General features: G+C 48.4%; 1 protein-coding gene across 1 annotated transcript in view; it reads right to left on the bottom strand.

Annotated features, from left to right (window-relative positions):
• Nucleotides 1-3,451: 3,451 nt before the first annotated feature.
• The window catches only part of HCN4 (hyperpolarization activated cyclic nucleotide gated potassium channel 4), a 143,389-nt gene continuing 122,139 nt past the window's right edge, over nt 3,452-24,701 (bottom strand). Inside the window, exon 8 of the mRNA XM_014953846.1 lies at nt 3,452-5,108. Coding sequence (XP_014809332.1) covers nt 3,535-5,108 — 1,574 coding nt within the window. The 3' untranslated portion in view covers nt 3,452-3,534. The remainder of the gene's footprint in view (nt 5,109-24,701) is intronic.

Here is a 24,701-nt window from a genome sequence, read left to right as displayed (position 1 = left end):
GGTTAGTTTTACCTTCCTAAAATACATCAGGTCCTGACCTTGCTTTCATCAGCCATCTGAGACCTCAAAACAGCTACGTCCTTTCTCCCGTTTTTCTGTCCGCTTTCCATGATAGTCCCTATGCCAAGTTGTTATGGTCTGTATCCTGTGGTAGGGCTCCTTAGGCTCTTCCCTGGGGATCACAGAGTCAGTCAGAGTTTTCCATGTCTGCCATTAACGTGAAGGATTTTCATACACACATTTGCAAAACCACTACCATATTTCCCCTGTTAAAAACTCAAGTGTAGGCAAAAGTATTACAATTTTACTGTCAACGGCTTGGTAGACTTCCTACAAGAATGTGTGAGGTGGAGATGTGGCAGCAGGTAAAGACACTCCTAAAGCTCTGAAGCCATCAGGAGAACACAGACAGGAAGCGAGACAAAACCCAGCGTCCTCTCTGGTCAACAGGAGAGGATGGAAATGCCACCCAAGTTTTTTTAATTCTTTAAACCTCATCTCATGTTGCCTGAAGTTCAACACTTAAAGCAGACAGCAAGTCAGAGGGATGGGTTTTTCACATTTTTATTTACTAAGGTTTTTATTGTGTGTTTTATATTGCAAACCCCACCCTAGAAGTCTTCCCTCCCTTCCCCCCAAAATAAAACAAAAAATAACAATAATAATAATAAATATAGTTCCACCTACTGAGACAAGCCTAAGTGTTGACTGAGGTCCAGTCGAAATAACAACTCAATATTGGCTACTGCACTGCTAAGAACTGGAAAATCAAACAAGATCCCCGTGAAAAACAAAGCAAAGGAACCCAACCGAAGGAGGATGGTCACCAGAGCGGTGGATGGAACGCACGTCTACCAGAGACAGCCCTCGGGGTGCTTCTGTGCACCTCCGTTTGTCTGAGTGTCCACAGGGGTTGTTGAGATTCAAGTACCAATGCAGCAGTCACGGGACAGCCATCCAGGAGGGCTTGGCATTGCTGGGCTGAGGACCTTTCCCACCTGCTTATCTTAAGATACACCAGACCCAACCAGCTCAGCTCCCCACCTCTTGAGATGCTCATTCTAGGGGCCCTCTAGTGAACCGGGGGGAAAAGACCGCTAAAACAAAGAGAAAACTTAAAAGGATATTGTGAGTCTTCCTCCTAGGAACTGCCTCCTACCTTTGGAAATATGAGAGGGTCTGTGAGTTCTGCTTCAATTCCGTCAACTGAGCCTGTTTCAAGATGAACCTGTACATATTTGGAAAAGCAGGATCTATATATTATAATTATCACCCGCCAATCACTCCTACAGGAGGGTCAAAATTGACATGTATTTTAAAACTAGGAGATATATATATATATAAATATATGTGTGTGTGTGTGCGTGCTTACACATGTGCATAAATAGACTACATATGTGTATAACTGTATACTATATATATAAAAGCATGTGTGTATATAGAGATATATATATAAAATCTATACACACACACACACACACACGCGCACCCCTCCCACCACACACACTCACACATATATAGTTGTATGTAGCTAGTAGAAAAAACCATTTCTAGAGTTCCCCTGACCCTTTAAGGAAGACCAAAGCTGAATTACATCTGAATTCTGAGCCACCAAAGCACGTCGAAGCAGGAGTGCCCAGGAATGCTTGCAGCAACATTCAAGATACAGGCACATGTAAAGAGTTTTGCAAACAATTCAGTATAAAAAAAAACCAACTGTCAGCCAGTGTTGGGGGCGGGAGGAGGTAAGAGAGGGAGTTGTATGGACCTGTATCGTTACTGTGATGATGGTAGGTTTTTTGGCACTGCTGCATGAAGTCCTGCTCTCCCTCTGAGGGCTGGAGGGACCCCGCGGCCGCTGGAAACAGAGGGAGGCTGGACACGGGTTTCTAACAAGTGTTAGAAAAGTTGAGCACCTGACTCTTTACAGTGAGGTGGCTGGAGACACCTCTTGGAGAAAAAACAAAACAAAAAACCAAAAACAAAAGAGAAAGAAAGGATCAAAGTAAAAGAAAAGGAGACGCTTGCCCTAGAGGTAAAGGCTGTAGCTTTGTGCACCCAATAGCCCCTTAGTGTCTTCACCCCACTTTGCCTGCCTTAAATCAGGGGAGCCCAAAAAATCCAGCTGAGGGTGCCTGCCAGATGTGTCCAGTGATGCTGCAACTGCAGGGAGAGACCAAAGCCATCCGGGCACAGGCCATTATTGCTGGTGAAATCAAGCAAAGGATTTCAATTCCCCCATCAGAGGAGAAGCGTTGACCACGGCTGGCCAAATTTCTGGTCTAATCTGGTGTAATGGTATAAACGTAGTTGCAAATCTGGAGGATTCTTGGCTTGGCACCAGTACTACCCTCGGTGCCTCAAAGCTCAGACTCCCCTGGGCTAAGGAGGAAGAGGGCTGGGGTGACCCCACCCCACTTTTCCATCTTTTTCCATGCAGTTCTCTTCAAAGCACTCAGCCCACGGACACTGAGACATTAAAATGATAGAGGGAAGGTAAAAGTGCTGCCTTTTTCTTCATCCCTCTCCTTGCTTTGTACGCCCCAGCCTGGAAGGCAGCACACGGGCTTTCCAAACCACGGAGAGGTTGAAGCTTGGGCTTTTCTGCTGGCCAAGGCTGGCTGCCTGGCACGTGGGCAGGGACAGGACTTCTCCCGTGACCCACATCCACACCACCTAAAAAAATACAGAGGGGATATATGCTGCCCTCCTTGCGACTTACAAGGGATTGCTTCTCGTTCCCACTAGAGCATCGGTGGGATAAGAAAGAGACAAGCATCCGAAGTCAGGCCTGTCCATCTCCTGGTCACCTTGATCTTCTTCAGATGGAGTCCCAACAAAAACTCAGCCCTTCTGGAATCCCTAGAGGGGACTGCATTAATTAAACTCCCTTCCCCCTCCCCGCCCTCTTCTTGCTTCCTCGGCAACCTGCTGATCACAGGAGAAAACCTGGGAGGAAGGGGAACCTTCTGATGTGCACAGGGAGCCATCCAAGTCCCCCCAGAACTAGGTGCTGTGGGCCAGGTTCACAGCTGGTGCAAAGCAAGGCAAAGCTGAGGCCAACCAGAGCTGTTCTAAAAACACCAGCTACGGGCCTGACCTGATGGTCCTCTTCATGGCCCATGTCAACCTCGGATCTTTGTCTCAACAGGAAAACCTTTTTTTGGTGGCTTCTATGGCTGATCATTCACATGTTCCAGCTCAGGCACACACACCTTGTCTGTGCGTTACCTCGTTGGATTAAATTTGCTCATATCCTTTTGTTCCATGTATTAAAATATTCTATAAAATCAAGTGACCAAAAATCTATAGCTCTAAGAATACCTGGTTATCTTCTTTTTTTGTCGTTTTCACGTGTTTTTGTTTGTTTGTTTCTAACCACAGTTAAACCTAAACAAAAAGAAATGGAGGGAAAAAAAAAAAAAAAAAAGAAAGGAGGAGGGGGGGGGAAAAAGAAAAGGAAAAAATGACTCATGAAAGTCTAATCAGGAACTGAATTGCGCGGCTGACATAACCAGCTCTCAGAAGGAGTCCTCACAAATTGGAGGGCAGTTTGGATCTGACAGGTTCCAGATCCCCCGTGAGCGCTATGGATTCTTTCCGCCCACCAGCAGTCAGAGAAGCGGCGCCTGCAGCGCTGGCCCCAAACACCAGCGGATGCGGTAAAGAACCTGAGGACATCTGACGCGGTAAAGTCACACGCCCAGGGATTGAGCTACAAGGCTTCCCCAGAAGTCCAGTCCCTCCACCAGGAAAAGGAGAGAAGCTGGAAACGGATTCTCTAGAGGAATGAGGAGAACTTTGGCTCAGCGTCTGAGCCAGCTCTTGGGGCAAAGATGGCTGGGAAGCAGAAATCAACTTGATGTCCTGGTTGAGACGTCCCGGTGGCACGGGCGGCGTGCTCTTGGACTGCAGGATCTGCGGAGGTGGGCTGGCGGTCTGAGGCAGGAGCAGAGATCCGTGAGAGCCTGAGGCCCCAGAAGGGCCACATTGAAAAGTTCTGGTTGCCACTGGGCTCTGACTAGGAGGACTAAGGCCAGAAGGGGTATAACAGGGAGAGGCGACACCGGACTGTTGGAGTGGAGACATGGAGGCAAAAGGTGGCCGTTCTTGGTGGAGCTGGGCTATCGTTCCAGTTAAAGATCCTAATGCACTTGGATGTGTTTGGCACAAGCCTGAGGACGGCCCGCCAGAGGCCTGTGCCAGCTGGCTTAGGCTGGAGGATGGAGAGTTGGAAGAAGGAGGGGCTTGGAAGTGATTCATTCCCCCCAAAGTTCCACTGCCCGAGAGCTGCTGTAACTGTCCCCCCTGCAGTGGTCTTGTGGTGGGCTGGAACTGGTTGAGAAGACTGGGGGGTGAGTTTGATGAGAGCTGGGTGAGGGATGTCGATGGGGAGCTAGTCGTGGCTTGCTGGAAGTGCCCAAATCCACTGCTGGAAAGGGCTGGCTGCTGCTGCTGCTGCTGCTGCTGCTGGGTGGGCTGAGCGGTTCCTAGGGGGGATCCAGAAGGTGCCTGTTGGAACTGGCCCAGTCCCACCGAGGAGGCGCCGCTCAAACCCGCCTGGCCGGAGCCACCCGGAGGGGATCCCACCTGGAACTGGCCTAGGCCGGCGGCTGCCGAGAACCCCGCGAGCTGCTGGATGTGGAAGGAAGAGGAGGAAGGTGTTTCTGCTCCCGGCGTGTGCAGCTGGGAGGGAGTGCTGGAGGGAGAGCCCACGGCGGAGGGGCCGGTCGACGGGATTAGAGACTGGAGCCTTTTCAGCTGTCTGGGGGTCTGGTTGGATTGCTGTCCCAGGGAACCCAAGACGGACACGGGAGGACGGAAGATGGCTGTGGGGAGGCGAGGGTGGTGGGTCAGGGCTATGGCGACGGAGGTGGTGGCTGCTGCAGCTTGCAGGGGGGCCTGGATGAGCGGGGTCCAGATGACAGGGGTGGGGGTGGAGGCGGCGGCAGCAGCGGCGGCGGCGGCGGCCTGGACGTTGTGAGCACAGTGTGCCATCTCCCTGTCGTGCTGCACGATCTGCTGGATGATCTCATTCTCTTGGTAGTTGAAAACACCCGAATTGAGGTCGTGCTGGACTTTATGCAGCAGAATGGAATTTTTCTTGCCTGTAGAGAAAGTGAGGAGAGAAAGAGTCATTTCGGGTATGTCAAAGGACGGGAGGCTTCCGCAAAGCTTCCTGCCAGAGACTTCCCTCCACTGTCATTATGGGAGCTGTGTACAGTCTCTGTGCTCCAGCAACAAGAAGACAAACATTTTTGTCTTCTTTTGTGGTGTGACCAACAGACCTCAAGATCCCATAAAAACGTGCCTGACAGGACACATATGCTTAGTTGGCCAGTAAAGCCACTTTTGGTAAGTGTGGCAGACTGGTAGCAAAGCTTACGAATCTGTAAGATTCTCATTCTGCACCTCGTAATCAGAAATTCCATTAGAAAAAGAGAATAAATCCAAAGGCTGTCATTATTTTTGTGTTTGCAAAGAAAAAACCTCAAAAGTCTCAGTCCAGTGAAGTCTCCTGGGTCTTCAGCTACTCTCCAACACCACCTTTTCCTCATCTTTCTTATGCAACTTGTTCACTCCAAAGTCAAATACGTTCCTCTAGTTGAAAGAAAATTTTTCAGTGAATGAGGGAGAGGAAGGAAGGACTTTGTGTGCTGGAATAGCTCAGGTGGCCCAACTACGAGCCCTCAGATGTGCTGCAGCTACCATCTTACTCAGCCATGCTCTTCTAGCCCCAGCTGGAAGGAAGCCTTGGGCTACCAAACATCATGCTTCAACTGGACTTTGTGAGGAAGCAGCAAAATGCCAGCTCAGGCTTTGCCTTTCCAAAGGGCTGGGTTACGTGGCTGTAACCGTGCCAGCACTGATTTATAAGGAGCTGGTATATGCTGATTGGAATGATTTTCTTACAAAATTGGTGGGAATTAGATCCCCGTTCTTGCCTTTTCAGGGGTCCTCTGTCCTGACAACACACAACAGTTTGAACTGATGACAGCACCTGCCTATGGCCTTCCTTTTCACTTCGGTTTGGATTTGAAGGGTTCAGTGCAGTGAGTTCTGTGTGTGTGTCTGTGTGTGTCTATGTGCAGGCCTGTGTGTACCTGCCCCTCTGGTTGTGTGTCTGTACACGGCTCATTTTGGAGCTGAAGCTCAGGGGGTGAGTGTAGAAGGGTCACCTCTAGAGGAGGCACCCGCCAGTTTGGATCAGATCAAAAGCTGTATTAACCCTCCTCCTGAACCAAACGTCTCCTCAGGCCCCACACCCATTAGCCAACCTCTGCTCTGATTCAAATGTCATTTCTGCTGGGTTCTGTCTGATCACGTCTGGTTCCTGACCAGGACCAAGGCAACCAGGCAGCATCGTGCCAGTTGCTGTGGATTTACAGAGCGTGAGATAGCGGCAGGTATGGAATGGAGACCTGGGTGTGGAAGGGTCTCTTTTCCTGTATTTTAACCCCAAATCGTGTCATGCTTTAAGAATTAAAGGCTGGCAGCACAGCTCATGTCAACTAAGTTTCCTGCAAACACAGGCTTGTCCAGTAAACTTGTCTCCAGGCTTTCAAGAAATCACAGTTTTCAAGATAAGTCATCCATTGATATTATCAACTGAGACCATGCAGCATTCCAGTTTAAACCATTCAACTAAGAGTTAACCAGCCGGTCAGCCACCCAGATGTTGGGTAGCAGTTCCTAGTGAGATTCCAGAGGAATTTCCTTTCAGTCCTACTGAAAGGCAGACCTCAGCAGGCAGACCCTCAGGGAGACCTCAGCTCTTTGTGTACAGATGAGGCTACACCTCTGTTGCACAGACGACATCCAAATTGTTGGGGCTTTTTTTTAACTATATGGTGTATCTTTTACATCTGTGACAGATAAAAGAGTCAGAGGTTAAGGACATGCCTCTTTCTTACTTTAGCCAAATGTAAAATCAAATGTCTTGCAGCAAAGAACTTGAACAACACTCTGAAGAGAGCAGCTGGTGCCCTGAGGTCCTAAAAAGTAACGCTGAAATGGCAGAGCCTTGAGTATAACTAGTTGAGGTCCAAATCTACCACCAGAAAAAGGTGAAATAACTGTTGCACAAATAAGAAGGAAAGGATAAAGTGTAAGAGAGATACTAGTCACTAGCATAAAATGCTAGGAAGGCACATAGTATGATGTTTTAGTTCTAGCTGCAAAGCATGAAAAGGTACAGAAAATATCCACAAGAATCAGGCTTGAAAAACATGAGTGAATAAGTACAATGTATTCAGCTCCTTTCAGAGAAGAGGTGACTTGATACTGATTTATAGGGAATTTCACAGATGAAGGAAGCTGCTAAGAACCATTCCCTTCACTTCCAGAAGGACCCATGAGACCTTGTGATTTTAGACAAGTCCAGAAAAAAAAGAAGGAGCAATCTAACTGTAGTTGTAGTCAGGCATTGGAAAAACACACTAAGGGTTTCTGCTTCACTGTACTTGAAAAAATCCCTTTCTGAAGGCCGAGGTGTGGCTCTAGCACCTGAGTTCAGAGCAGGTAAAGCCCATATACAGCTGGCTGAACTGCACCATAAACCCAAACCACTGGCAGGATTTTGATTCTGGATCTGCAACTGGTGTGTTCGAGACGTGTCTGTTGAGGGTAGAGCTCTGGGATGCCCCATGCTGTTGCGGTTTACCTACTGCTAATCGCTCTCTCCAGAAAAAGCAGCAAGGCACATGGACTGGCCTTTCTATTCTCACCTTGGAGAAAGACACCAGCCCAGGAAGGACATAGTCCTGAGGGTAAATAATGTTCTGAGCTGCTAATGTCATTACAGGGGCTGGAGGGCTCATCTGCACTGGGAGTGCGTGGGTAGGATCACAGAATCACAGAATCACATGGGGTCGGAAGGGACCTCTGGAGACCATCCAGTCCAACCCCCTGCCAGAGCAGGTCCACCCAGAGCAGGTCCCACAGGAACATGTCCAGGTGGGGTTTGAATGTCTCCAGAGAAGGAGACTCCACCACCTCCCTGGGCAGCCTCTGCCAGGGCTCTGCCACCCTCACAGGAAAGAAGTTCCTCCTCACGATTAGATGGAACTTCTGATGTTCAAGTTTGTGCCCATTTCCTCTTGTCCTGTCACTGGGCACCACTGAAAAAAGACTGGCCCCATCCTCCTGACACCCTCTCTTTAAGTATTTATAGGTGTTGATCAGATCCCCCCTCAGCCTTCTCTTCTCCAGACTAAAAAGCCCCAAGTCCCTCAGCCTCTCCTCATAAGAGAGATGCTCCAGGCCCCTCATCATCTCTGTAGGCTCTTCTGTCCCCTCTCCAGCAGTTCCCTGTCCTTCTGGAACTGGGGAGCCCAGAACTGGTCCCAGTGCTCCAGCTGGGGCCTCCCCAGGGCAGAGCAGAGGGGCAGGATGACCTCTCTCGACCTGCTGGTCACACTCTTCCTGATGCCCCCCAGGATGCCATCGGCCTTCTTGGCCACAAGGGCACATTGCTGGCTCATGGGCATCATATTATCCACCAGGACTTCTAGGTCTTTCTCTACAGAGGTGCAATCTCTATATAATCTGTATATAATGGCTGGTTGGCTGTATTCTGGACCAGAACAGACAGCATGGGATCCTGGTTCTCCCTGCCATCCCTGTACCCGGGCACCCCAGAGGGAGCACGACCATCACCTTGAAACTTCACAACATTTTTGCAGTGAACACAGGGAAAGGGAGCAAATGGTGCAGAAGATCACACTGCACACACACACACACAGAGTAATTTCCACCTGGTATCTACTAGAATCACACACAGGCTCCCAAACAAATGAGATCACGAAGAACTGCTTAAACAGCAACAGAAACACTGACTGCTCCAAGTGTGGAGAGAGGGAACAAGCTGGCTAAATAACACCGAGAGGCAGGAGAGAAGCCGGCCAGCCCACGGGAGTCCAGGAGGGATGCAGACTGCAGGTGTGTAATCATTCTCGTGCTGGAGCACAAGGTACAAATCCCAGCATGGGGAATCTGTAGAATCTTGCCCGACTGCAAGGTCAGGATGGGGCTGGGAGACGACCCGCTGAGCTCAAAGCAGAAAAGCCACCTCACCACCTCTGCTTTCCTGGTACCCGAGCGGAGCACAGTTCCTAGTGAGATTCCAGAGGAATTTCCTTTCAGTCCTACTGAAAGGCAGACCTCAGCAGGCAGACCTTCAGGGAGACCTCAGCTCTTTGTGTACAGATGAGGCTACACCTCTGTTGCACAGACGACATCCAAATTGTTGGGGCTTTTTTTTAACTATATGGTGTATCTTTTACATCTGTGACAGATAAAAGAGTCAGAGGTTAAGGACATGCCTCTTTCTTACTTTAGCCAAATGTAAAATCAAATGTCTTGCAGCAAAGAACTTGAACAACACTCTGAAGAGAGCAGCTGGTGCCCTGAGGTCCTAAAAAGTAACGCTGAAATGGCAGAGCCTTGAGTATAACTAGTTGAGGTCCAAATCTACCACCAGAAAAAGGTGAAATAACTGTTGCACAAATAAGAAGGAAAGGATAAAGTGTAAGAGAGATACTAGTCACTAGCATAAAATGCTAGGAAGGCTCATAGTATGATGTTTTAGTTCTAGCTGCAAAGCATGAAAAGGTACAGAAAATATCCACAAGAATCAGGCTTGAAAAACATGAGTGAATAAGTACAATGTATTCAGCTCCTTTCAGAGAAGAGGTGACTTGATACTGATTTATAGGGAATTTCACAGATGAAGGAAGCTGCTAAGAACCATTCCCTTCACTTCCAGAAGGACCCATGAGACCTTGTGATTTTAGACAAGTCCAGAAAAAAAAGAAGGAGCAATCTAACTGTAGTTGTAGTCAGGCATTGGAAAAACACACTAAGGGTTTCTGCTTCACTGTACTTGAAAAAATCCCTTTCTGAAGGCCGAGGTGTGGCTCTAGCACCTGAGTTCAGAGCAGGTAAAGCCCATATACAGCTGGCTGAACTGCACCATAAACCCAAACCACTGGCAGGATTTTGATTCTGGATCTGCAACTGGTGTGTTCGAGACGTGTCTGTTGAGGGTAGAGCTCTGGGATGCCCCATGCTGTTGTGCTTTACCTACTCCCAATAGCTCTCTCAAGAAAAAGCAGCGAGGCACATGGAATGGCCTTTCTTTTCTCACCTTGGAGAAAGACACCAGCCCAGGAAGGACATAGTCCTGAGGGTAAATAATGTTCTGAGCTGCTAATGTCATTACAGGGGCTGGAGGGACACAGTCCTGAGGGTAAATAATGTTCTGAGCTGCTAGTGTCGTCACAGGGGCCGGAGGGCTCATCTGCACTGGGAGTGCGTGGGTAGGATCACAGAATCACAGAATCACATGGGGTCGGAAGGGACCTCTGGAGACCATCCAGTCCAACCCCCTGCCAGAGCAGGTCCACCCAGAGCAGGTCCCACAGGAACATGTCCAGGTGGGGTTTGAATGTCTCCAGAGAAGGAGACTCCACCACCTCCCTGGGCAGCCTCTGCCAGGGCTCTGCCACCCTCACAGGAAAGAAGTTCCTCCTCACGATTAGATGGAACTTCTGATGTTCAAGTTTGTGCCCATTTCCTCTTGTCCTGTCACTGGGCACCACTGAAAAAAGACTGGCCCCATCCTCCTGACACCCTCTCTTTAAGTATTTATAGGTGTTGATCAGATCCCCCCTCAGCCTTCTCTTCTCCAGACTAAAAAGCCCCAAGTCCCTCAGCCTCTCCTCATAAGAGAGATGCTCCAGGCCCCTCATCATCTCTGTAGGCTCTTCTGTCCCCTCTCCAGCAGTTCCCTGTCCTTCTGGAACTGGGGAGCCCAGAACTGGTCCCAGTGCTCCAGCTGGGGCCTCCCCAGGGCAGAGCAGAGGGGCAGGATGACCTCTCTCGACCTGCTGGTCACACTCTTCCTGATGCCCCCCAGGATGCCATCGGCCTTCTTGGCCACAAGGGCACATTGCTGGCTCATGGGCATCATATTATCCACCAGGACTTCTAGGTCTTTCTCTACAGAGGTGCAATCTCTATATAATCTGTATATAATGGCTGGTTGGCTGTATTCTGGACCAGAACAGACAGCATGGGATCCTGGTTCTCCCTGCCATCCCTGTACCCGGGCACCCCAGAGGGAGCACGACCATCACCTTGAAACTTCACAACATTTTTGCAGTGAACACAGGGAAAGGGAGCAAATGGTGCAGAAGATCACACTGCACACACACACACACAGAGTAATTTCCACCTGGTATCTACTAGAATCACACACAGGCTCCCAAACAAATGAGATCACGAAGAACTGCTTAAACAGCAACAGAAACACTGACTGCTCCAAGTGTGGAGAGAGGGAACAAGCTGGCTAAATAACACTGACAGGCAGGAGAGAAGCCGGCCAGCCCACGGGAGTCCAGGAGGGATGCAGACTGCAGGTGTGTAATCATTCTCGTGCTGGAGCACAAGGTACAAATCCCAGCATGGGGAATCTGTAGAATCTCGCCCGACTGCAAGGTCAGGATGGGGCTGGGAGACGACCCGCTGAGCTCAAAGCAGAAAAGCCACCTCACCACCTCTGCTTTCCTGGTACCCGAGCGGAGCAGAACGCGGCCGAGGAGGGATGGGCGAGGGGGGGGAAAAGCAGAAACAGCAGCTGGTGCCAGTGCAGCTTTCCAAAAAGCTCAATACCAGCAACCGCTCCGTGTTTCCCTCATTCCACCTCAGCTCACTCTTTTAATTCCATGTCACCTGTCTTTGGCTTCTGATTTGCTTGTCTGAGCCCGAATAGCCTGCAATTTCCAGCGCTGCCCTCAGTTCCGAGGCGGACCCACGGCGCAGTTAATCAGAGCTACACGCATGGACTGAGGGGACCCATGTTTTCCTAACAGAGATCCTGACAGCACACAAAGAGCTGAACAGCAGACACTGGCTTCCCTGGCAGAGCACTCAATAGAGAATATGCCAACATTTTCCAAGCATGCAGACTATTTACTGGCAAATGGTTTGATCAAAGCTCCTTAAATTTGTGTCAAATTCATAAAATAGTCGCAGCGATACCCTTGGAATTATTATTTTTTTACATTTTTAAAACAGAACATTTCAATTTTTCCTTTGAAATTACATTACACTGCACTGTTTTCCTGAGCCCGACTTGAATGAATCAACTGTTTCATTAGATCAATTTTTTCTTTTCTGTTTTGCCAAGAAAGTCTCAAATTTCCGCTTCAGAAGATTTAAAAAATTACTGAAAATGTGCTTTCCATGATTGAAGGGGAGAGGAATTTTTCAAAATTGTAATTGGTGAGCAAACTGAAAAATGAATTGGTTCCACCACCTAATTAATTGCATCATTTACATGATGTTTCCACACACCAATGTAGTCTTATTAGTTGCTTCTGGAGAAAATCCTCCTTTCAGGGAGCACCAGATGAGAACAGGGACTCAGCAGCGACCTGGTGGGACAAAGCCATCTTCCTGGCAGGTCTGACCAAGGGCATAAGCCAACAGTGGAAGGAGGCAGCAGGAGCGAGTTCGCTCCAGGGGCTCCGAGATGATTTCTCCCCCTCATCTTATTTATGAAATTGCTTCAGTTTCAAATTTATTTTTCCTGCCTTGGATTTATTGTCACAGCACCTGCCTCAAAAGGAGAGCAAAAAAAGACAGCAATCAAAGGAGTGAAAGGCTGATTAGTTTGGCTCTGTGTAACCCTAATTGAAATGATGTTCTGCAGCTCACGGCTGCGGCCGCTGACCCGCGGTGGAGTTCCCGGGTTCTCGCTACACGAGTGAGGAGCTTCATCAGGAGAGAGGAAAAGGGACTCCTGTTTCCCCTTCAATCTAATCACTGAAACACAGGAGGCTTATGCTACAGAGTTTCTCCTTCTGTGTTGTTGATCCCACATAAATTAAGGTGCTGAGCAAAGTCCAAGGTACTAAGACAAACAATCCATTCAAGCGTTTCTCCTAAACCCAAAAGCACCACACAAAGGTACTGAGATGCCACGGAGCTGGTGCAGGAGCCATCTGCAACCATCTCATGCCCCAACTCCCCACCCTGGGTTACTCTGAGGCAGCTGAAGGCCCCTTAACCTTTCTCCAGAGGACAGAGAAGCTGCTTTAGGCTTCTGTGGGACACGTGGTGTGTGACAACCTGGGGAAGGGGAGACTGGGGGGCTCCCAACCACCCACTTGGGCTGGATGTGCCCATGGACAGGACACCAAGGGACAGTTCAACTAATGGAGCTACAGAAGCACGTTGAGGACCAAAGACCAAGATCTCCATGGGACCACTGACTCTTTCATTCTCTTTGTACAACTCCGAGCACAATATGGTTTTTTCCCATAATCAGACAAAAATAACTATCAATGGAGTGGTCTGAGTTCTAAAACCTCCCCGTTTTCCTCACTGCAACAAATACACTAAATACAGGGGGAAAGAAGAAGACATTTAGAAGATGTTCACAGCTAAGCTACTCGGGCTTTGAAGTGGAGAAGGTTATGTAAAATTATGGAAACGAAGCAAATAGATGTTGCTCCCCTTAATAAAGAATTGCAAAGTCAGATTTTTCCTCAGCTGTAGATAGCACACAAAAGAACAGGGAGAAAGGCTCATGTGATTTCATAAAAGGAGCCAGCCCTCAACAATAATTCTTCTATCAAATAATCAAAATTAGCCTTCTGTTGTTAAAATTCTGCAGAGACACAGGGGAAATTAGCTGTGACTTTCTGTTCATTTCTCTGTTCAGTTCCGTCTGAGCCCACTGGCTGCAGTTTAAGAATTCAGGTCACTAAACTGCCTTCTGAATTTGCATGTATTTGAAATAATCTCACTTTATTAGGCTGGCTTCTGCCCTGGCCTGCTGTCAAAGTGGCTGCCCCCCTGCCACATGGTTCCTTCTTGCAGGTCTTTGCTTCTTATTATTCATGGCTGGGCACTAAACACCCTGCTTGGGTGCCACAAAGGGCTCCCAGCACACGGAAGGGGGTCTCTGCCCTCCCTTGCCTGTGGGTTATTTTGTGTCCCCAGCCCTTCTCCTGGGGTAATTCTGGTCTCCTGGGGTAATTCAGCTGGCTGCCATCCTCCCCAGAGGGGCAACACAGCGATTGGCAACTGCAGGCAAAGCAGCCCTGGCCACACTCAACAACTGGGAATTTGCCACAGCTGTGCCCTGGGGGAAAGTCTTCTGCACTGGGACTGTACTGGTCAGAAGGTCTCGCTGCACCAGCTCTTGCCGCTCTCTTAGAGCCCCTGTGTACAAGGAGATCAGCTGGATCAGAGATTTCAAAATAATCCTTAACTCCCAGTACGTGTGCTCTTTTCCTGTTGAAGCCTGAGGTTCTCTCAAACGCCAGTTAACCCCTGCTGAACCGGATTAACTGTGGTGTAAAGGGTTCAGCTCAGAACTGCAGTAGCTCTTGGAGGCAAAGCCAAGCCAGCTGGAGCTGAGAGCATCTACAGAGTTCAGTGCACTGAATGAATCTGCTCGAGAAACTAATTCAGATTAACTTTCCTGAGAGCCTGGCTGTGTAAATACATTACGAATTGGATAGAATCCTAGAACTGCCTGGATTGGAAGGGACCTTTTGGATGATCCAGTCCAACCATCAGCCTAACACTGACAAAACCCATCACTAACCCATGTCTCTCAGCACCACGTCTGCCTGGCGTTTAAATCCCTCCAGGGATGGTGACTCCACCACCTCCCTGGGCAGCCCGTTCCTGCTCTGCAGTCATTGCCAAATGTGTGCTCTTACGCCACGACACAGATAAGGTCCCTGTCTTTCCAAGTGAAGGTCTTCCCTCCCTGTGCAGCCCAGGCCTACCACTGATTGCTTTTCCTCTCCTGTCAACCCAATTGACACCTCTCAAAATACGTGGCATCTCCTTGAACAGACAGAACTCTATCTTCAAGTGGGCCAAACTGCTGTAGGTCCAATGATAACACTGTGAATAGTGTTACCTGATGAACCTCATGACAGGTAAACAAAACTTAAGATAAATTAAGCTTTTCCCTCTTGGTCTTTACAGTTATGTCCATCATACAGAGCTCTACAGGAACAAAATTCAATATAGAGAACTATCTAGAGCAAACTGTCTGGGGCTATCCATGAAGTGGTGTAAGAATTGTGGAATTCTGGATGCCTGTGATGCCCAGTGCCGCCTGAAGCACCGTGTCCTGGCTGTTACTTATCGCTGGAGACCGAAGCCAAAGAGCTGCCTTCTCCTCAAGTGGCAGAAGTGCTTGTGTCTGGAGCCAAAGCTCCTGCACTCAATTCACAGAGCCCTGCTGGAGCTGACAGCTGTGACAGGGAAGACTCTGGAAGACTCTGGACATTCTGACACTGTTTTTCAGTGTGGTCTGGCTGCAGACAGCTACCTACCTTCAAGGCAGGGAGAGTCCCCCGAGTCTAGAGGTGTGGTTGGTAAGCCATCCCACTCCATTTAATCAAAGAGGGTGTTGAAAATGATTTTAAAAGGTGTTGGAATGGTAAAATGTTATCCGAACAGATGTTTTATTTTTATGGAAATAGCCAAGAGCTGTGGACATGGCTCTCTAAATGTAGAAGGAATCCATTAACTTGGGGGAACATGGAGATGAGGCATAAATATATCTCGTGTTCGGCCACTCCCCCCAACTCTCACTTCTGCTCAGTGTGTCCCCGACCGGTCACTACCCATCTGTGAGACCAGCAACCCCTGCCCAGAAGAGCAAACTTCCCAGAGAACTTGCACCCTGCCAGGCAGGCGTGGGTTGGCATCAACTGATGTCACCAAGGTCATTGACAAAGTCAATGACAGGTCTCCTGAGATCTCATCACACACACAACCCCCCCCACACAATGTCCCTTCTACTGGAGTGGCTTAGGCTTTATTTTCCTTCTAGAGTTGCATGAGAAATGGCACTTCCATACTCAGGTGAACGGGGTTGCCAGTTCACCTTAATTAAGCTGAAGTCATTTGCATTCAGTCATGGCTGCTCATATCTTTCCTTAGGCTAAACAGAAAATACTCTGAGTCTGGGCCTTCATTCCCAAATAAAAAGAAATTCAAATATTTAATCCCTCCTGAAGTCCAAGCTCCTGTGCTAGATAGCGATTCCAGGGTGGGATTCACTTAACCCATTTTAACAGCCTCCTCAGGAGAAGACAAATCCCACTCTAAATGCCTTTTTCTCCCTGCTGACTGTACAAGTCCAGTTCAGATCTCCACACTCTGCTGTTGGAAATGATGGGAGAGGAATTACTCTGAGGCAGCTGAAGGCCCCTTAACCTTTCTCCAGAGGACAGAGAAGCTGCTTTAGGCTTCTGTGGGACACGTGGTGTGTGACAACCTGGGGAAGGGGAGACTGGGGGGCTCCCAACCACCCACTTGGGCTGGATGTGTCCAGGACCAAGGGCCATGGACAGGACCAAGGGACAGTTCAACTAATGGAGCTACAGAAGCACGTTGAGGACCAAAGACCAAGATCTCCATGGGACCACTGACTCTTTCATTCTCTTTGTACAACTCCGAGCACAATATGGTTTTTTCCCATAATCAGACAAAAATAACTATCAATGGAGTGGTCTGAGTTCTAAAAACTCCCCGTTTTCCTCACTGCAACAAATACACTAAGTACAGGGGGAAAGAAGAAGACATTTAGAAGATGTTCACAGCTAAGCTACTCGGGCTTTGAAGTGGAGAAGGTTATGTAAAATTATGGAAACGAAGCAAATAGATGTTGCTCCCCTTAATAAAGAATTGCAAAGTCAGATTTTTCCTCAGCTGTAGATAGCACACAAAAGAACAGGGAGAAAGGCTCATGTGATTTCATAAAAGGAGCCAGCCCTCAACAATAATTCTTCTATCAAATAATCAAAATTAGCCTTCTGTTGTTAAAATTCTGCAGAGACACAGGGGAAATTAGCTGTGACTTTCTGTTCATTTCTCTGTTCAGTTCCGTCTGAGCCCACTGGCTGCAGTTTAAGAATTCAGGTCACTAAACTGCCTTCTGAATTTGCATGTATTTGAAATCATCTCACTTTATTAGGCTGGCTTCTGCCCTGGCCTGCTGTCAAAGTGGCTGCCCCCCTGCCACATGGTTCCTTCTTGCAGGTCTTTGCTTCTTATTATTCATGGCTGGGCACTAAACACCCTGCTTGGGTGCCACAAAGGGCTCCCAGCACACGGAAGGGGGTCTCTGCCCTCCCTTGCCTGTGGGTTATTTTGTGTCCCCAGCCCTCAAAGGGCTCCCAGCACACGGAAGGGGGTCTTTGCCCTCCCTTGCCTGTGGGCTACTTGTGTCCCCAGCCCTTCTCATGGGGTAATTCTGGTCTCCTGGGGTAATTCTGGTCTCCTGGGGTAATTCAGCTGGCTGCCATCCTCCCCAGAGGGGCAACACAGCGATTGGCAACTGCAGGCAAAGCAGCCCTGGCCACACTCAACAACTGGGAATTTGCCACAGCTGTGCCCTGGGGGAAAGTCTTCTGCACTGGGACTGTACTGGTCAGAAGGTCTCGCTGCACCAGCTCTTGCCGCTCTCTTAGAGCCCCTGTGTACAAGGAGATCAGCTGGATCAGAGATTTCAAAATAATCCTTAACTCCCAGTACGTGTGCTCTTTTCCTGTTGAAGCCTGAGGTTCTCTCAAATGCCAGTTAACCCCTGCTGAACCGGATTAACTGTGGTGTAAAGGGTTCAGCTCAGAACTGCAGTAGCTCTTGGAGGCAAAGCCAAGCCAGCTGGAGCTAAGAGCATCTACAGAGTTCAGTGTGCTGAATGAATCTGCTCGAGAAACTAATTCAGATTAACTTTCCTGAGAGCCTGGCTGTGTAAATACATTACAAATTGGATAGAATCCTAGAATTGCCTGGATTGGAAGGGACCTTTTGGATGATCCAGTCCAACCATCAGCCTAACACTGACAAAACCCATCACTAACCCATGTCTCTCAGCACCACGTCTGCCTGGCGTTTAAATCCCTCCAGGGATGGTGACTCCACCACCTCCCTGGGCAGCCCGTTCCTGCTCTGCAGTCATTGCCAAATGTGTGCTCTTACGCCACGACACAGATAAGGTCCCTGTCTTTCCAAGTGAAGGTCTTCCCTCCCTGTGCAGCCCAGGCCTACCACTGATTGCTTTTCCTCTCCTGTCAACCCAATTGACACCTCTCAAAATACGTGGCATCTCCTTGAACAGACAGAACTCTATCTTCAAGTGGGCCAAACTGCTGTAGGTCCAATGATAACACTGTGAATAGTGTTACCTGATGAACCTCATGACAGGTAAACAAAACTTAAGATAAATTAAGCTTTTCCCTCTTGGTCTTTACAGTTATGTCCATCATACAGAGCTCTACAGGAACAAAATTCAATATAGAGAACTATCTAGAGCAAACTGTCTGGGGCTATCCATGAAGTGGTGTAAGAATTGTGGAATTCTGGATGCCTGTGATGCCCAGTGCCGCCTGAAGCACCGTGTCCTGGCTGTTACTTATCGCTGGAGACCGAAGCCAAAGAGCTGCCTTCTCCTCAAGTGGCAGAAGTGCTTGTGTCTGGAGCCAAAGCTCCTGCACTCAATTCACAGAGCCCTGCTGGAGCTGACAGCTGTGACAGGGAAGACTCTGGAAGACTCTGGACATTCTGACACTGTTTTTCAGTGTGGTCTGGCTGCAGACAGCTACCTACCTTCAAGGCAGGGAGAGTCCCCCGAGTCTAGAGGTGTGGTTGGTAAGCCATCCCACTCCATTTAATCAAAGAGGGTGTTGAAAATGATTTTAAAAGGTGTTGGAATGGTAAAATGTTATCCGAACAGATGTTTTATTTTTATGGAAATAGCCAAGAGCTGTGGACATGGCTCTCTAAATGTAGAAGGAATCCATTAACTTGGGGGAACATGGAGATGAGGCATAAATATATCTCGTGTTCGGCCACTCCCCCCAACTCTCACTTCTGCTCAGTGTGTCCCCGACCGGTCACTACCCATCTGTGAGACCAGCAACCCCTGCCCAGAAGAGCAAACTTCCCAGAGAACTTGCACCCTGCCAGGCAGGCGTGGGTTGGCATCAACTGATGTCACCAAGGTCATTGACAAAGTCAATGACAGGTCTCCTGAGATCTCATCACACACACAACCCCCCCCACACAATGTCCCTTCTACTGGAGTGGCTTAGGCTTTATTTTCCTTCTAGAGTTGCATGAGAAATGGCACTTCCATACTCAGGTGAACGGGGTTGCCAGTTCACCTTAATTAAGCTGAAGTCATTTGCATTCAGTCATGGCTGCTCATATCTTTCCTTAGGCTAAACAGAAAATACTCTGAGTCTGGGCCTTCATTCCCAAATAAAAAGAAATTCAAATATTTAATCCCTCCTGAAGTCCAAGCTCCTGTGCTAGATAGCGATTCCAGGGTGGGATTCACTTAACCCATTTTAACAGCCTCCTCAGGAGAAGACAAATCCCACTCTAAATGCCTTTTTCTCCCTGCTGACTGTACAAGTCCAGTTCAGATCTCCACACTCTGCTGTTGGAAATGATGGGAGAGGATTTCAAGTCAGAGGAATACACACAGTGGTACCTGAACTTTGATTCCTCACAAATAGTTCTGTTTGTGGGTTATTCAGGTGATCAGAAAGGACACCTCAAAGTTTGTGTCCAGTTTTGGGCCCCTTATCACAAAAAAGACATTGAGGGGCTGGAGCGGGTCCAGAGAAGGGCAACGGAGCTGGTGAGGGGTCTGGAGCACAAGTCTTGTGAGGAGAGGCTGAGGGAGCTGGGGGTGTTCAGCCTGGAGAAAAGGAGGCTGAGGGGAGACCTTCTCACTCTCTCCAACTCCCTGAAAGGAGGGTGTAGCCGGGGGGGGTGGGTCTCTTCTGCCAAGTCACAAGTCACAACCTCCCAGGTTCCACCAGGGGAGGTTCAGATTGGATATTAAGCCACGGAAAGGGTTATTAAGCCTTGGAATGGGCTGCCCAGGGAAGGGGTTGAGGCACCATCCCAGGAGGTATTTAAAAGCCGGGTTGACATAGTGCTTAGAGACATGGTTTAGTGATGGGTTTTATCAGAGATAGGATGATGGTTAGGATGATCTTAAAGGTCCCTTCCAACCTACAATTCTATGATTCTATGACACAACCCAGGAGAACCTACATTATCTCCTGTCAGCCACTGATACCCTCCCCTGCTCACTGCTTGGATAATAAGATTCCACCTCCTCAAAGGACTGGGCAGAGTTCAATGTGATTTTAAAATCCAGCTTTCTCCCAGAGCACACATGCTCTAGCACTGTGGATCTGGGCCACAGGAACTTGTACCTTTACATCACCTGTGCCTATATCAGCAGCCTCAAATAAATATATATATATATATAGCCTTATGCCCAAATCTGCTTGCTCACCTCGCGTGTGCAGCTCTTTGGGGGTTACTCACCTGCATACAGTAAACAAATTTGAGACTACAATGTGGTTACAGTGTCAAATTTACGCTGAGCACATATGGCTTTATTTATACACATTTCAGCCCCTTTCATTTATTCATAGGATCTTGCAGAGCACCTGCCACAGGGGAGTCGGCAGCTCAGAAGCATTTGGAGCCCGAGCTCCACCTCTGCTCAGTGTTCTTTCCCCCGCAGAAGGGATGAGGGACAGAGGCACCGAGCAAAGGCACGACAAGGACAAAGAGGGAACGTGTGGCAGAGCTTGGCAGGGATCCCAGCTCCTCTCATTCACAGCTCACCTGGCCTAGCACGGGCCAGCCCTTCTCCCACATCCCGCAGATCCCGGAGTGTTCGTCGTGCCCCAGCCGAGCCAGGTCACAAACCCAAGAGCAGTGTGATCAGGAGCTGAGAAATGGGGTGCCCAGCCAAAAAGTCTGGCAACGGCTGCTGTTGTGGCTTGTTTATGTGACAAAGCTTTGAAAACTTTTAAAACAGATACTCTTGTACCGCAATAATACTACACAGTTCTATTTAGAGACTGGTATTGTGTCCTCTTAGCTTTTCTTTGGTTTTTTTAGCACCTGCAATGCCTGGAGGAAATGCAGGGCACTTTTAATCCTGGGTTAACTGGGATCCTTGTATCAAATATCCGCAGCCAGCACTCAAAATGTACGCATTTCAAACTGCCTGGTGAAAAATTCCTGAGGAAAATGAAAAAAATAACTTCCTCTGGCTTTAAGTCTGCCTTCAGTGACCTTGTGTATGACCAGTGACCTCGATGCGGATGGCAAGCAACCTTGTGCAAGACATTTATGGTGTTTGTTACAGCACAATGAACAATGGAAAATAACTGACCCCCCCCCAATATTTTTTGGACGCATGAGTGAATTTTGATTCAACGATATTCACGACCTGTATCGTATGTACTTTCAATGGGCATTTGAGCGGTTGTGTTTTACAAGTGCAAATACTTGTGAAAATCTAATTTTAAGCTTCAATGGTCACTGAAAGCCTGTTTCAGAGCCAGTCAGGAACCAAAGGATGTGACTTACGTAAGGAACTGACACACCACAATTCGGGACAATTCACAGATGCTTGTCGGACAAAGAATTACTCACTGGAGAAATGAACAAATCATTTCAACACACAGAGATACTATGAAGAATTTTATAGCTTGGTCAAGAACAAGAGAAAAGAGGAAGATTTGTTCAGTGATAAAACGATCATTAGTCGGTGATCAGCCTAATTTCCTTGAGTCTCAGTCTTCAAGCCCTGAGCCTGTGGAGAGTTCTCAGTGTGTTACTCTGCAGGGTGAGGAGTTCCTTGGAGTCTGAAGGTACTCAGAGCAGAGTTAAGCAGGGACACAAATCTTTGTAGAATCCCAGCCTTAGTCAATTTATGGAAGACCGAATCCCTTCCAGTTTTTAAAGAGCTCTGCAAGAGCAAAACACCTGGAAAACTTCTCCCCAGCCACGCGTGGCATAGGCAGGATGCCAACATCAATTCCCAGTAACGATGGGGGTTAGAAAGACACACAGCATGGTCTTTACCAAGTGATCAATGTTTCTGACTGCTCCCTGGGGGTCTGTGCCCTTCATACTGCCACGCTGCCCCTCTACCAGCGGGCTGCCAAGGGGGCACCCAGATCAGGGTGCCTCTGCCCCTCTCCTTCCCCTCTGCCGAGCCACGGACTTTCAAACTGCATTTGCTCTGTGAGGTGAAAGCCTCATCACATCTCCAGTCAACCAGCACCGCTCCTGTTGCTTCAAGGAATGAAGTTTTACGTTCTCATCCTGCCTCCCTGCTACCCAGACAAGCTTAGACCATGCTTTCCAAATCCTCCACTAATCCTGGAAGCATCTCTCCAGTCACCGTGACTGGACGGGCTGGGGTTTTTCTCCCCGCTCTCTCGATCCCTCACTGCACAGGGGGAATACTGGATGGATCTTATCCTGGTACCAGAATAGTGGCAGAGCCCTCTGAATCATTTCATGGACTCAGCGAGGCATGGGCCTCTCAAGGACATGTCAGCTGGGTAGAAGGGAGGTAGTGAATGCACCACTGACTTGGAAAGAGGCTCCCGTTTGCTTCCAGCTCCTGTACAGATCCCGAGCTGAACGTAACAGGAACCAAAAATACAGTCCTGCTTCTGTTCATGCCTGGCTTTTATGAAGCACTGCTCCTTAACTTCAGCCCTCTAGAGTAATCCCTCTACTTTTAGGGACACTCTCAACAGAATATTGACTTCCCTACAAAGACACGTGCTGTTACACACCTACTTGCTGCTCTTTCTGGATGGTGCAAGTTTCAGGGGAAGATGAAGAAATGCCTTATTTATAAATACAGGGATTTCCATGGGATCTGCCAATTTCCATAGGGTGCACGTAACTCCTTTAGGCTCTTTTGGAATATTCCAGCCAAAGAGTGTTGGGCACAACTGGGTTGGAAGGTGCTATGAAGACACTATTTTGCAGTAGTGGAGAGAACCCGTAGCTCTTGAGTCTGATTGCCAGGGAAATGGGGGCAGCACCAGGATTTTGAATGTACGACTCTGAAGGTCTCTGCCTTTTATAGGGACTGACATTGTCTCAGGGCAGCAGAATGGCAAAGGAAGGGAGGACAATGCCAGAGCCTGTTATTCCAGTTGCTCCGTGTCACCTTCTGACCTTATGTTGACATTTTGCAGCTGCATGTGGAAGGGAGCTTCTCCCAGGGGAGGAAGCACGGGAGGTTCTTTATGCTGGTTCAAAATTTTCCATGAATTTTAGTTCAGCGTGCAGCAGTACACAGAGCAAAAGCCAAGCAGCACGGGACACCCTGCTACCTGTACACACACCAGAGAGAGCATCGAGCTAGGAGGCTGAGCAGCACCGACCTTCTACAGCCAAAGGATTTGAGCTAATGTCAAGCTGGCCCATCCTCGGTTACTCCTGACACTACATTTTCTTAGCGGTTTGTTCAGTCTAATTTAAATAACCCAAGTGATGGGACTATTGCCACTTACACTAGAACCTCATTAGCATGGGCTTTGCCAAACTCTACATATTTAGCTCCTAACCTTTTCCTCGGGGGTCACACTTTCTGATTTGCGGCAGGTAATGAGATGCACAGAATACGCTGTTCCTGGCATGAGAAGCCCCGGAGGCACTGCACCCCTCGCTGGGATGCCAGCTTATTCCCTACCCCTCTCACCCCATCCTCCTCCTCGCCTTCCGCATTGTATTCAGACCTGCACTGACCTTTATGCTTCTGAAAAGCAATGAAAATGCACGCGGTTTGAAGAGATGTATAATAAGAAGCTAAATAAGTTAGACTGGGACTCTGAAATGCTCAGCCCTCGGCTCTGCAGAGACTTCTCGCATGACCTTGTATAAGTCACTTAATCTCTCTGTGTTAAATGTCTCTGGCTGTGACCAAGGAATGTCATCCTGGCCTTCTCCGGTTAGACAAGGATGTTTGGAGCACAGGTTATGTCTCCCAGGGGACAGGAGAGCATCCTGGGATGGGTAACTATGAGCTGTAACAATTCAATAATGCTCTTTGGTCAATTGTGCTTAATTTGGGCTGTGGGAGGTTAGATTTTTATCCATTGTTCCCCATCTTTGTTCAGCCCAGTGGCTATTTCTACTGCATGTATTTATAGTTGGACTCTAATGGACAATTGTGTTTTGCTTTGCACAAGAGGCTCTTCAGGCTCAGAAAGCACCCAAGCTTTCCCTACAGCGCTTCCTCATTCTCCAGTTGCTTGTCAACTATGAACAGAAAAAAAACCTGTCCCAAAACAGAGAGTTATGGTCTGGATTTCATTATGCATTGATATGCCAGAGAAGAATTTTCTTCCTCATCAACACAGTTCTAGTTTTTGTCTTATGAGAAATCAACACCAATAGCCCATACAGTCATGCCCTGCCCAGCATCCCTGTGAAACCAGCTCATGCTAACAAACACTCAAGTCCCCGTGCTGAGAGGTGATTTCTGCCACAGAACATTTTGCTGAAATACTGGGGTTTGCTCGCAGGACTTTGGGCTCACACCCTGGTCTGTTTTCTCTTGAACCTGGGTGGCTGTGGGTATTTACACATTCTGAGCTACAATTCACAGAATCACAGAATCACAGAATCTTAGTGGTTGGAAGGGACCTCCGAGATCATCGAGTCCAACCACAAAACAAAACAAAAAAAACCAACCAAACAAAAAAACCAACAACAACAAAAAACCACCAAAAAAAAACCCCATAAAAAACACACAACCACCACAAAACCAACAAACCCAAAACCACCACCCACCAACTAAACCCCACACCCAC

Source organism: Calidris pugnax, unplaced genomic scaffold (assembly GCF_001431845.1).
Source record: "Calidris pugnax isolate Ruff unplaced genomic scaffold, ASM143184v1 scaffold237, whole genome shotgun sequence".
Classification (NCBI taxonomy): Eukaryota; Metazoa; Chordata; class Aves; order Charadriiformes; family Scolopacidae; genus Calidris; species Calidris pugnax.
This window is presented reverse-complemented; position numbering and strand designations above follow the sequence as displayed.